Source organism: Silurus meridionalis, chromosome 26, assembly GCF_014805685.1.
Source record: "Silurus meridionalis isolate SWU-2019-XX chromosome 26, ASM1480568v1, whole genome shotgun sequence".
In the NCBI taxonomy this organism is placed as follows: domain Eukaryota; kingdom Metazoa; phylum Chordata; class Actinopteri; order Siluriformes; family Siluridae; genus Silurus; species Silurus meridionalis.
Genome location: NC_060909.1, coordinates 14,329,307 through 14,344,320, shown reverse-complemented (window position 1 = coordinate 14,344,320; position 15,014 = coordinate 14,329,307). Strand labels below are relative to the sequence as shown.

At 36.5% G+C, this 15,014-nt stretch overlaps 1 protein-coding gene across 1 annotated transcript in view; it reads right to left on the bottom strand.

Moving 5' to 3' along the window:
• The window catches only part of otog (otogelin), a 94,190-nt gene that overhangs the window by 46,978 nt on the left and 32,198 nt on the right, over positions 1 to 15,014 (bottom strand). Inside the window, exons 19-23 of the mRNA XM_046840871.1 lie at positions 14,475 to 14,518; positions 13,986 to 14,151; positions 3,077 to 3,184; positions 2,748 to 2,886; positions 2,513 to 2,647 (exon numbers count right to left, since the gene is read on the bottom strand). Of these exons, the coding sequence (XP_046696827.1) occupies positions 2,513 to 2,647; positions 2,748 to 2,886; positions 3,077 to 3,184; positions 13,986 to 14,151; positions 14,475 to 14,518 (592 nt within the window). The remainder of the gene's footprint in view (positions 1 to 2,512; positions 2,648 to 2,747; positions 2,887 to 3,076; positions 3,185 to 13,985; positions 14,152 to 14,474; positions 14,519 to 15,014) is intronic.

The window sequence follows — 15,014 nt, the reverse complement described above, 5'->3', positions numbered from 1 at the left end:
TTTCAATATGATGTATTGTATGTAAGAAAATTGTTGTAGTGTAGCTTAAATCAGGCTGTCCAGACTGACTCATATACAGTACAGACCAAAAGTTTGGACACACCTTCTCATTCAAAGAGTTTTCTTTATTTTCATGACTATGAAAATTGTAGAGTCACACTGAAGGCATCAAGGGCTATTTGACCAAGAAGGAGAGTGATGGGGTGCTGCGCCAGATGACCTGGCCTCCACAGTCACCGGACCTGAACCCAATCAAGATGGTTTAGGGGTGAGCTGGACCGCAGAGTGAAGGCAAAAGGGCCAACAAGTGCCAAGCATCTCTCGGGGAACTCCTTCAAGACTGTTGAAAGACCATTTCAGGTGACTACCTCTTGCAGCTCATCAAGAGAATGCCAAGAGTGTGCAAAGCAGTAATCAAAGCAAAAGGTGGCTACTTTGAAGAACCTAGAATATGACATTTTTCAGTTGTTTCACACTTTTTTGTTATGTATATAATTCCATATATAATTCCACGTGTTAATTCATAGTTTTGATGCCTCCAGTGTGAATCTACAATTTTCATAGTCATGAAAATAAAGAAAACTCTTTGAATGAGGTGTGTCCAAACTTTTGGTCTGTACTGTGTGTGTATATATATATAATATACAGTGAGGAGTATTTGAGCAGTATTTGAACACCCTGCTATTTTGGAAGTTCTCCCACTTAGAAATCATGAAGGGGTCTGAATTGTCATCGCAGGTGCATGTCCACCGTGAGAGACATAATCTAAAAAAAAATCCAGAAATCACAATGTATGATTTTTAACTATTTATTTGTATGATACAGCTGCAAATAAGTATTTGAACACCTGAGAAAGTCAATGTTAATTGGGTCACAGTAGCCTTTGTTTGCAATTACAGAGGTCAAACGTTTCCTGTAGTTTTTCACCAGGTTTGCACACACTGCAGGAGGGATTTTGGCCCACTCCTCCACACAGATCTTCTCTAGATCAGTCAGGTTTCTGGCCTGTCTCTGAGAAACACAGAGTTTGAGCTCCCTCCAAAGATTCTCTATTGGGTTTAGGTCTGGAGACTGGCTAGGCCACGCCAGAACCTTGATATGCTTCTTACAGAACCACTCCTCGGTTATCCTGGCTGTGTGCTTCGGGTCATTGTCATGTTGGAAGACCCAGCCTCGACCCATCTTCAATGCTCTAACTGAGGGAAGGAGGTTGTTCCCAAAATCTCGCAATACATGGCCCCGGTCATCCTCTCCTTAATACAGTGCAGTCGCCTGTCCCATGTGCAGAAAAACACCCCAAAGCATGATGCTACCACCCCATGCTTCACAGTAGGGATGGTGTTCTTGGATGGTACTCATCATTCTTCTTCCTCCAAACACGTTTAGTGGAATTATGACCCAAAAGTTCTATTTTGGTCTCATCTGACCACATGACTTTCTCCCATGACTCTCTGGATCATCCAAATGGTCATTGGCAAACTTAAGACGTGCCTGGACATGTGCTGGTTTAAGCAGGGGAACCTTCCGTGCCATGCATGATTTCAAACCATGACGCCTTAGTGTATTACCAACAGTAACCTTGGAAACGGTGGTCCCAGCTCTTTTCAGGTCATTGACCAGCTCCTCCCGTGTAGTTCTGGGCTGATTTCTCACCTTCCTTAGGATCATTGAGACCCCACGAGGTGAGATCTTGCATGGAGCCCCAGTCCGAGGGAGATTGACAGTCATGTTTAGCTTCTTCCATTTTCTAATGATTGCTCCAACAGTGGACCTTTTTCACCAAGCTGCTTGGCAATTTCCCGTAGCCCTTTCCAGCCTTGTGGAGGTGTACAATTTTGTCTCTAGTGTCTTTGGACAGCTCTTGGTCTTGGCCATGTTAGTAGTTGGATTCTTACTGATTGTATGGGGTGGACAGGTGTCTTTATGCAGCTAATGACCTCAAACAGGTGCATCTAATTTAGGATAATAAATGTAGTGGAGGTGGACATTTTAAAGGCAGACTAACAGGTCTTTGAGGGTCAGAATTCTAGCTGATAGACAGGTGTTCAAATACTTATTTGCAGCTGTATCATACAAATAAATAGTTTAAAAATCATATATTGTGATTTCTGGATTTTTTTTGTTTATGTCTCTCACAGTGGACATGCACCTACGATGACAATTTCAGACCCCTCCATGATTTCTAAGTGGGAGAACTTGCAAAATAGCAGGGTGTTCAAATACTTATTTTCCTCACTGTGTGTGTGTGTGTGTGTGTGTGTGTGTGTATATATATATATATATATATATATATATATATATATGTATGTATATATATGTATGTTTTACACATCTTTTAGCGAACACAATTTCTCAAGTTACCAGCTTAGTATGTAGTTAACTGGTTTGAAATTAGCTATTTAAAAAATCATGTGTACCACATTCTAGCATGAGTTGAATACAGAATAAATGGTATTGCAAAATGTAAATATAAAAAACACCAAAAAAACAAATAAATAATGAGAAAACTCACAGGTCTGCCACTTTCATGATCAAAAACAATAATGGACTGTCCAATGGAAATGAGAAGAGTTTTTCTGCAGATGACACCATTTTCAAAGCAATCCACATTCTCTGCTGTAACACTCATTGTTATATTAGTTGAAATCTAAAAAAAACCACATATGCACTTAATAGAGACAAGTTATAAAGAAAGGATAACAAAAACAATCAATACAGAAATTATACAAGCTGACCAGATCTCATACCTTTAACAGGTAAACTTTACAGTCTCCAATATAGTCAAATTGCAAACCATCAAATGTACGATAATGCCGGTCTCCATATACAGTACACATCGATGGACACGGACGAAATTCACACTGGAATGAACCATGCTGACACACGCTAAAACATAATATGAACAGTTAGACATTTGTTCTCTAATTTACATAGGTTGTTTATTAATGATGGTTTGTCTGTAGTGTTTGATGTGGATTATAAAATAATAAAATAGGACTGTTGTCTACATTTGAATTTGGACGTTTTAGTTGAATAAAGTGAGTATGTTAATCTTGTTTGCAAGTAAGTGACTCACCACTGGTGGCAAGGTGAGGATACTCTATCACCTGGGTAATATTCTTTACCCTTCCAAGAACATGGGCAGGCAGCAGGCTCAAAACATTCATCACCATGTTTTAAAAGCCTAAAGGATACAATTGCACATTACACACGCCACATCATATTGTAGAGAACATTTAAATGTTCAGAATTGGTCATCTGAGTAAGTTCTCTGGTAGTTCTCCACACACACACACACACACACACACACACACACACACACACACACACACACACACACACACACACACACACAGCGGGAGATAGAGAGCTGTCTCAAATCTCTGGAGATAAAGATCTTGTAATCTTGCAAGCTGAATCATTTTTGCTGCTCTCAGGGCACTGAATGGGACATGACAGTGAAAGTTCTAGTGCAGTGTCTGTGAGCACTGTGAGAACCTAGACTTCTGATAGAAAAGTGCTAACAGCTCCCTTTCTCCACCAGCCAACAAGCTAGATCACTTACAGTCTTCAAAGCACCCATCAAAACCATGGAGCTTCAAGCATTACTCAATACTCTATATCAATGTCTCTCATAAACACATTTTCTTCCTCTCTTTACTCTTTTACAATACAGCAACATATAAAATAAAATAAAAATCTGATAAATATCCAGACCTAGGTAAACCTATGGACTTAACTTGTACAGCTATACACAGACTGGAGAACACAGAATTCAAATAGAATAAATATGTATACTGATTATTTATTACATCCATTTATTACATCCCATAGGCAAATCTGATGTATGAACATATAAATAAAATGACACTTATGTGAACATATATGATATTTGTTGTTCTTTTGGTTACTTGAGACATATATAATGACAAACGTGGATTTTTTTAATTAATGTTTCTATACGTGATATATACTGTTAAAGATATATACTGTTACTGATATATACTGTTGTGTAACACCATTTATGATACATTACAGCACAACATAATATATGAGATACCTGATGTTGAGTTATAGAATTAGTTACTATGTGAAACTAATGTCACAAACGTTAATGTAGAATTTGGTCATGGGACTATTCAACTGTAACAGTTCCCAATACAAACTTCACTCGGAATAGTTGACCCCTGGTGGAACGCAATGATTATGATGTGGGGAACCAGAAACTGCTTTCAATTAAATAGGAACAGCAAAAGATTGAATCCCTGTCAAGCCCGGTGGCCTTGTTTATCTCCAGATTCAACTTCACCGTTACCTACCGCCCAGGCACAAAGAATGGCAAAGCATATGCTTTTTCACGTCTTAAAAAGGCTTGCTTTGTTTGCACTCAGGTTTGCACTCCATGCCAACTACTGTCTGGCCTGTTGGAACCACTTCCAATCCCTCAGCCACTAGGTCCCAAATCTTCTACTCTGACCTACCCAACTCACAGGGACACACTGCCATACTGGTGGACTGGTTATTGTAGTCCTGTAGATTCATACCGTTCAGGGGTCTACCTACATCTATGGAAACGCTACTCTTAAACCACAATTTCTAAAACTATTGGCTACCATACGACATTGTGGGCTGAGTACTCCTAATATTCCCTGAACCACTCATCCACTGACCTTACCCCTTTTCAGTGTGTCTTAGGTTACCAACTGCCTCTATTACCGTGATAAGGGAAGCCCTCAAACGTTCCAGAGTGAACGATTGGTTCCATCGGAGTAGAGACGTCTGGGAAAGGGCTCATGCATGTCTACAAAGAGCCCTTCAACACTAAGAACTACAAGCCAATCAACGAAGGCGACCCCCCCCCCCATTAACCTGACAAGAAGGTTTGGTTATCGACACGTAACATATAACTAAAGCTACCATGCAGGAAACGAAATTTTTCCAGGAAGCCCACATTTTATCAGGCCATTCAAGATGCACCAAATCAACCGTGTCACTTAACCCCTAATCACCTTCTTTCCATGTCTCCCTCCTCAAACCTGTGCGCACTCACTCAAGTGACAAGGACCCAAGCAAACCCCCCTCCTCATTTGGACATAGTTGGTCAACTGGGAGAAATACGGACCAGAGGAGCAATGCTCGGTAAACACTGGATCCTTCCCTGACTAAAGAATTCCACCAAAATCACCTCAACCAGCCAGCACCAAAACCAAGGGGGCACCCCTGTAGAAGAACACCTGGAGGTGTGCCTAGGAGGGGGGTTCTGTAACGTTCCCAATACAAACCCCATTTGACAGAGGCAGCCATCTCCCGAGTGCAGAACACTTCCGGGTGTCTACAGCCAGGCTAATTCTATGCAACGATGCAAAGTATTGTGTCTTCCAAGCACAGACCGAGCCGTGTTTACTGTTCTTGTCCTCGCCTTATTGTGTACTGACCTCTTTATTGTTTATGACCACTGGGTGTTTTGACCTTATTGATTTATAAGATTTATTTGCCTCGTGGACAGCTTTCCTTTCCGGACTATTGCTCTCCCCTCTGACTACATTTCCAATTCACATGTGGATTACCTGTGCTGTTTCCTTAATAAACTGCAAATGGATTCTACACAGCCTGAGTCTGTGTAGAATCATCTCGATGCTCATGTCACTTTGCTAGAAATATCCTTTGCAAATATGCCAAAACTTTGAATAACTCTGCAAAACTTTGTCAACTGTATATGAAAGTTATCTACATATAAAGGTTTGATTTCATGTGTAAACAAATTGTTTAAACAAGTAAAGCATGCTTTTTTTATGCTCAGTTATAACTTCATTACAAAAAAATTACAATATTATCCATTTTTACTATTTCAGAGAAATCATGTGTGTTACATCTTTCACATTTTTGCTTTTTATTTTTACTCCGGTCAATTACGGTATGTTTTTTATTTATTTATTTTTTAAATTAAACTTTACTTGTGTAAATTCTTTATAAAAAGATTGATGTCTCTTGTTTTGTCTTTTATTTTTTATTTTTAGATATGTGAGTTTTGGGAGTGATATTATTCCAACACTTTTGACTTGGGAGTGTTTTAAGTTCCCGATCAGGATGCAGTCGTATCTCACTGTTACTTTGAAAATGTGAAATAATGTTTAAGGTTGCAATGTTACAGTTTTGTTACTTTTAATATTAGATTTGTTTACTTGTTGATCCCTGTTCACATATACATACATACATACATATATATATATATATATATATATATATATATATATATATATATATATATATATATATATATATATATATATATATATATATATATACATACACACAGTGGAACCCGGTTATGTCGATGTCCTAGGGGGTCGCCAAAAAGCATCGAGGTAACCGATGATCGAGATAAACGAAAATCAAAATGGCGGCAATATATTAACGTGCTTGAAATTTCTTTATGTACATGATGTGCGTTATTAAATGAGAATGTGCATGCACGTGTTTTTGGAGGGGTTTTTTACACAACAGCGTTGCCGCGATTTGTTTGATTAAGGCATGCTATAAAAATACATACAGTACATGTTTATCTGTCAGGATTTCACCTGCCACGCCCCCTTCGGCCCCCTTCAGCGTGTCAGGTGCTTTCTCGGCCGCTGGTGCTCGTTTATCATCATCACCAGCTCCTATTTAAACTTCCACACTCTCACTGTCCGTTATTGTTGGTATATGTTGGTTCACGGCGGTCGTTGTTATCGCTCATGCGTATCCCGGTACGTGCCTTTCCACCAGCACTCTCTCAACGGCTGCTCTTTTCTTCCCAAAGCGCATCGCGGATTCCCCCGATCCTGCCGGTGTTCATTCTATGATTTTGCTGGTCATCCCACGTTCTCCCGTGTGCTGCTCAGCGCCGCGCTTCTACTTTCGCCTCCTGTTCATCGCATAACATTTAACAACAAAAGGCATATGTGCACTAACTAACAGCAGAGATTCACCAGTATACAATACAACACCTGTAGCATCTGTAAGGCTTGATTTTTCCGCCACTTCCGCGAGTTCTTCTGCGGCTGCACCGAGATAACCGACGTAAAAATGGCAAATTTTTCACCCCTTGTGCTCGAGATATCAGGGTTCGGCGACATAAAAAAAGTCGACATAACCGATAAAAAATGCTTAGACAAAGCGAGAATTTGGCGGTTCCACTTCAAAAACGTCGACTTAATAGGGTTGTCGAGATAACCGAGGCGAGATAACGGGTTCCACTGTGTATATATATATATATATATATATATATATATATATATATATATATATATATATATATATATATATATATATATACAGTACAGACCAAAGTTTGGACACACCTTCTCATTCAAAGAGTTTTCTTTATTTTCATGACTATGAAAATTGTAGAGTCGCACTGAAGGCATCAACACTATGAATTAACACGTGGAATTATATACATAACAAAAAGTGTGAAACAACGAAAATATGTCATATTGTAGGTTCTTCAAAGTAGCCACCTTTGCTTAGATTACTGCTTTGCACACTCTTGGCATTCTCTTGATGCCTACTTTGAAGAACCTACAATATGACATTTTCAGTTCACTTTTTGTTATGTATATAATTCCACATGTGTTAATTCATAGTTTTAAAGCCTTCAGTGTGACTTTACAATTTTCATAGTCATGAAAATAAAAAAACTCTTTGAATGAGCAGGTGTGTCATAACTTTTGGTCTGTACTATATATATATATATATATATATATATATATATATATATATATATATATATATATATATATATATATATACACACACACACACACACACACACACATATATATATATATATATATATATATATACACAGTACAGACCAAAGTTTGGACACCTTCTCATTCAAAGAGTTTTCTTTATTTTCATGACTATGAAAATTGTGAAGTCGCACTGAAGGCATCAACACTATGAATTAACACGTGGAATTATATACATAACAAAAAGTGTGAAACAACGAAAATATGTCATATTGTAGGTTCTTCAAAGTAGCCACCTTTGCTTAGATTACTGCTTTGCACACTCTTGGCATTCTCTTGATGCCTACTTTGAAGAACCTACAATATGACATTTTCAGTTCACTTTTTGTTATGTATATAATTCCACATGTGTTAATTCATAGTTTTAAAGCCTTCAGTGTGACTTTACAATTTTCATAGTCATGAAAATAAAATAAACTCTTTGAATGAGCAGGTGTGTCATAACTTTTGGTCTGTACTGTATATATATATATATATATATATATATATATATATATATATATATATATATATATATATATATACACACACACACACACACACACATATATATATATATATACACACACACACACACACACACACACACACACACACATACATATATATATATATATATATATATATATATATATATATATATATATATATTAGCGGTCAGCCCGATTTTTGCCATTGTTTAATTCATTGGACATTTTGCATCGGACGATTGTGCTGTAAATTAGGCTGTTTATTAGGCAGGCGCGTCTGACAAACCAAACCATGCGTGTACGTTTTACGCTTGCGTGAGTGAACATAAATCTTTTATACCAGCAGGTGGCAGTAGTCTGTAGTTAGCATCCGATATAAACCAGGAATGAATACATAAACCAAGTAGCGTTTCTATATATATATATATATATATATATATATATATATATATATATATATATATATATATATATATATATATATATATATATATATATATATGTGTGTGTTACATTATAAATACAAGGATAAACATTTTTGTAATATTCTGAAATATATGTTGCATATATTTACAAGTATCTGACATATTTGTATATCTGTGAAATCCAAACATGAACATATAGGCCATATATGTACTTTGCATATTTTGCTATACATCAGATTTCTGTATGGGATGTATAAATATAACACTTTTAACTAATTATTGGCATAGTTTCTCCAAGATACATATTTAGCTGAAATAAGGTCAAGAAATCATTTCACATTTGGCAAGCATTTGTATTTAAAGGTTATGCTCTGGATGCTCAGACTCAGAGACCCTGGCCACAAAATTGGTTACTGAAAGAACAAAAGTCTCAATTTAAAGCTTCTTGTAACAATATCCATTGAGCTACACAAATTCTATTCAATTTGATTGATGAGTCATGGGTTGATTAACCATTAGTTGCACCTAACATAACTCATCTGGCCTTTGTGTTCCATTTGTGGCAGACATCAATCATCAGCAAACTCATAACATTCAAGAGTAGAGGTTCATTCCTATTAGTTCATTCCTGGCCCATTAGGATATCAATCAGTTACAACTTACAATTCCTGTTCATGAAAGATGTGCAATACTTTGTACCCTTGTTTGCTTTGCTTGATTATAAATCTCATCTTTAATTGGTTATTATAGCATTTCAAAATAGAATTCCACTTCTTTGGTTAGCAAAATATAACTGTTTATATCACTATGATGCACATATTCTAATATCAATCAAAACTCAATTAATTGACTCAACAATGTAAACATTTAAAGCAGTTGGCATTTAGAGGCAAAATGTGACTAAAAATACATTTGATTGCTTCTAAATAATACATTTTACCCTTTTTATCCCTTATCTTTATAAAAAAAAAACAATACCTGCCATAACCAGCTAAGAGGTTAGGCATTGCACTTTGGATCTTAAGGTCATGAGTTCAAAACCCAGCTATACTAGCAAGGCCCTAAAATAAAAAATGCCATAATTAAAAGGATGTTTGATGTAATGAAAATGTGATAATTTGTTAAGAGGCAATGAGAATGTATTTGAGCAGATTATCAGTCATTTGATCCAGCTATGCCCCTGTTTGCACAGTAAATACATAATTAATATTAATACCCTCTTTCATTAGTACAGGAAAATCTCTATTTACAAAAAAATTACTTGCATTTCATTACCAAAAGCAACTGGATGCTATAAACCTCTTACTTGCATGTGAACTATTTGCAGTATCATAACACATAGTGCCCCTTTGGTGTGCAGCCACTCAAAGGGATTTCCACATACTACAGCAAAAATATTTTTCCTCTGATGAACATTTTCTTCTAATAGCAATGGTTTAATTTTTAATTTATTATTATGATTTCTTTTCTTAATTATTTATTATTATATGATATTAATTATTAGTCATTTATATTCAATTAATAAAAATAAAACAAACTAAATTTCCAAACCTAAAAATCAACAAGATCAATGAATTATCAGATAGCACTCATAACCTCAATTATTAGTATAAAAAACATTAAATTGTAAGATTTAACAAAGTTTCTCTATGCCAATTAGCATACTTGAGTTTTACAGGTGTGAATTATCAAGCTAGGTTTTAGACAAAAACATGTTTTTGTCATAAGGAACTACCTGACATTTTGCTTCAAATTAGTCCACATGCCAAGCAGTACACTTGCAGGAATACCCATGGCAAAACGCAGCTTTAAGATTCCATTCCCATGGCGTAACTGGGATAGGTTTCCATTTAAAGGTCAATAAGTCAAAAGTAAGTGAATCACACACACACACTCCCAGACACAAGAGCGTTCTTAAATATCACAGCCCTCCTTGTGAACAGTCCCAACACACTTTCCTGCCTACTGTGTGCTCATTCTTCCCTACAGAAATGATGAATATTAAGCAGCATGTCTACCTTTCTAAACTGTTCTAGATTTTTGGCCTCTTTTAAGATTTCAGCATTCATTGTGTAAACAACACTGCTGGCATGGTTAAAACAGCAAAATAGATCTTATCTCTGTTGGATACAAGCAAGCTAAATAATGTGAAATAAAAAAGATAAAAAATCTAAAAAAAAATGTAGAGTTGAAGGTAAATTAACTAATTTAACATTCAATTTAGTCTAAGTACAGCACAACATCAATGCACTGAAAAACAATCAAACATAAATTAATAGAATTGAATTAGAACAGAATATACGTTTACAGAATATACCAGGCATTGTTAAATATTTAAATCTATGTCGCCAAGATGCTCCTATGTTGGTCATGGATCATGGAAAGTGAAACTTAATCTGTCATAGGGGTGGGTGGGGTGCTGGATTCACACTTATTAATTCACACATGTAAAAATATTTACCAAAAGCTTCTTTTCATTTACAAAATTATTATAAACCAGCCATTAGGGTTGCACAAGCCAGTGCACTCTTAGTGCCATTCCCAAGCCCGGATAAATGGGGAGGGTTGCGTTAGGAAGGGCATCCAGCATAAACATGTGGCAAATCAAATATGCAGATCATGAATCAGAAATTCGGGGAATGTGGAATGTGGAAATTGGGGTACTGTTGGCTGAAGGAGGAAAAGGAAAGGAGGAAGACGTCTACAAAGACAGCAGAGAATGAGAAGTGTAGGAGAGTGGAGGTTAGAGTTGGTACTTTAAATGTTGGTACGATGACTGATAAAGAGAGCGGTAGCTGATATGATGATGGAAAGGAGAAAGGTAGATATGCTGTGTGTTCAGGAGACCATGTGGAAAGGGAGTAAAGCCAGGAACATTGCAGGTGGGTTTAAACTGTTCTATCATGGTGTGGAAAGGGAAGAGAAATGGTGTAGGGGTGATCCTGAAGGAAGTGTACAGTAAGAGTGTAGTGGAGGTGAAGAGAGTTTCTAATAGGGTGATGAACATGAAGCTGGAAGTTGAAGGGGTGATGATAAATGTCATCAGTGCTTATGCTCCACAAGTGGGTTGGCAAGATAAGGGAGAATAAAAAATTCTGTAGTAAGTTTGATGGAGTGGTGCAGAGTGTAAGAGTGGGGGAAGGTGCACACAGGTGAACTATATTCTATGTAGGTTATGCAACCTAATGGAGATTGGAGACTGTAAGGTGTTGGCAGGAGTAGTGTAGATAGGCAGCATCGGCTGGTGGTCTGTAGGATGATTTTGGAGGAGAAGAAGAAGTGGAGGAGAGAGAAGACTAAAAGAAGAATTAGATGGTGGAAACTGAAGGAGGAAGACTGTAGTGAAAGGTTCTGGGAAGAGGTCAGTCAGGAGCTTGGTGGTGGTGACAAGGGCTTTAATGAATGGGCAACTACTGCAGAAGTGATGAGAGAGACAGCTAAAAAGGCACTTGATATGACATCTGAAAATAGAAAGGAAGACAAAGAGATGTGGTGGTGGAATGGGGAAGTGCAGAAAAGCATAAGGAGAAAGAGGTTGGCAAAATAGAATTGGGATCGACAGAGTGATGAGAAAAGTAGGCGGGAGAACAAGGTGATGAGTCAGCAGGTGCAGAGGGAAAGCTGCGAAAGTGGCGAAAGCCAAAGAAAAGGCATATGAGAAGCTGTATGTGAAATTGGAGACTAAGAAAGGAGAAAAGCATTTATACCAAATGGCCAGGCAGAGGGACTGAGCTGAGAAGGATGTGCTGCAAGTTAGAGCAATAAAGGATGGAGATGGAAATGTGTTTCCTGGGTTTCACAAGCCTCAAGGCAAAAAACTGAGCCCTGTAACATTAGACCAACGAAATTGCCGAACGGGTTCAGGTAAACCAATGAAACTCTTTACATTAAATCAGATGTGCTCCCACTGAATCGGGCCGCACCACATCATAAATATGGATGATGTTCCTCTGATGTTTGACCTGCCGCTCACTTGGACTGTCTACAGGAAATAAGAATCATTCATTACGCTGAAAACAACCGGGCAGGAAAAAACGCACTTCACCTGTGTTCTGAGCTGCACGGCATTGGGAGAAAAGCTTCACCGATGGTGATTTTTAAACGCACAACGATGCGTTTAAAAAGATAAACTCCCGAGAGAAATTGTTGTGAAAGGAAGAAGGAAGACAGTGAACAATGACTTTCTTGGTAGGCTACTGTTTAGATACAAGCCGTGTTACAGGTTTCATCAAAGCCTGTGTAAAGTTCATTAGTTTCAATGTAGACACCTTTATGTTCAAAATAAAAAATTTTGTTAAAATCAGTGGGTGCGGCGTATATTTGGGTGCGTTTAATAGTCTGGAAATTACGGTAATAAGTTTGGCCTGTTCTGTTTCTTTTTAAATTATTTTATCACATGTTTTTTTAAATGATTTTGGCAGGTATCAGAAGTATGTTTTGCTGTACATGCAGAATATCAGAAATGTTTTGCTATACAACAGTCCAACATCACAAGAACAGTTTGTTTAAAATGAACAAATGGATTTTGGAATCCAAAGTTTTATTCTTTTAAGTTTAATTCATAGACAGGCACCAAACACCTGCTTATTTGTGTAATTATCCAACCAGCCTATTATGTGGCTGAAACATAAAATTATGCAGATATGACTAAGAAACTACAGTTAATGTTTGCATTAAACATCAGAATTGGAAAACTCAGTTAGTTTGATCATGGTGTGATTGTTGCCATTGAACAGGACTTATTAAAATTTCATAAACTGCTAATGCCTTGAAAGTTTCACACACAGAGGTTACATAGGACTGTGCAGAAAGAAAGGAGGAATCTTCTTGTAGACACCTTGTGGTCGGAGGAGAATGGATCAGGTTCAACTCAGGCTTAATTTGAAAGAAAAGCTATGGCAACTTACATAACCATTCTTTACATTTTTGGTAAACAGAAAAGCGTCTAAGAACACACTAAAAGTTTAAAAACAAATGAGTAGCAGTTATATGATGCAATCATGTCAACACAGACCAAAATGGCAAAAATGTTTCCAATATTGTGTGATTTATGCCATCGACAAATGTTGATATATCTGTTCTGACAGCAGAGTCACACAAACTGCAACCTATTAATCACACAAATTTTCAGTCCATCATGTATCTTATTTCAAGATGAAAAGTTTCTATTTGCCAGATTGCTAATGTAAATCCAGAAAATCATATTAGGTTATCCTGTTTCTTGATTCTAAGCAAAATAGCAATATAACTAAATTGAATGAATAATATTAGACAGGAGTATAAAAACTCATACTTACTCAGGTGGACAGATGCAGCCAGGCACACAGGGCTCATAGTTGGAGCAGGTCAGGTTAAGCAGGTATGACTCACAAGTTTGGACACAAGCCAAACCTTTATGCGCTGACAGTCCTTTCACACCATTCCCACAATCCTCATAAACTTGCCCTGGAGGGCACAGTTTATCTGAAGAGAGCGGACACATATACATAACAATATAGACATACAGGAATGAAGAACTGTACTTGGGTAATCATTTAATTAAAAATTAAATGTAGTGATGCTAACATTTAAATAGTAAAAACATCAGTATATTATTCATTCTTACAAATCCCTGCACAAAAAACTTGATAAATTAAGAGTACAATATTTTCATATTAGATAAATATAAATATAGAAATATATTTATATGTACATTTTCCTTTAAGCTGCATACATACACATTCACATGACACACAATGCACCAAATATGCACCAAAATTGTCTGAACCAAAATTAAAGACACTCACCAGTAATAATACTTTGTGAGATAAATCTTCCATCCTGACAAATTCTAAACACAAAATGAGCATAAATTGTTAATTTTGTTATACATTGACAGGCAAATTAGCTTTTATATATATATATATATATATATATATATATATATATATATATATATATCACATTGTCCACTGGAGTTATCCAGTAAACAAAAATGTGTTTAACAACCTAGAATATGTTTTATAATATAGATTACACAAAAATAGCTACATTTCACTTCAATAACAGCTCATGGCATTTTCTCATCAGAATCACAAGGAGGAATGGTATTCATTTTACAGGTGTACCTTGTCAAGAGATAATTTTGACAATTCTTGCCTCTTTAAATGTGGTACCTTTGAAGATTCAAAAATACAAAACATATTCTCGGTTATTTAACAATTTTTTTGTTGTTTGCTTCATAACTCCATAAAAAATACTTTAATATTCATGTAAAATGTTGAAAATAACAAAAATAAAGAACAAAACCACTGAAGAACAAGGTGTTTCCAAACTTTTTATTGGTG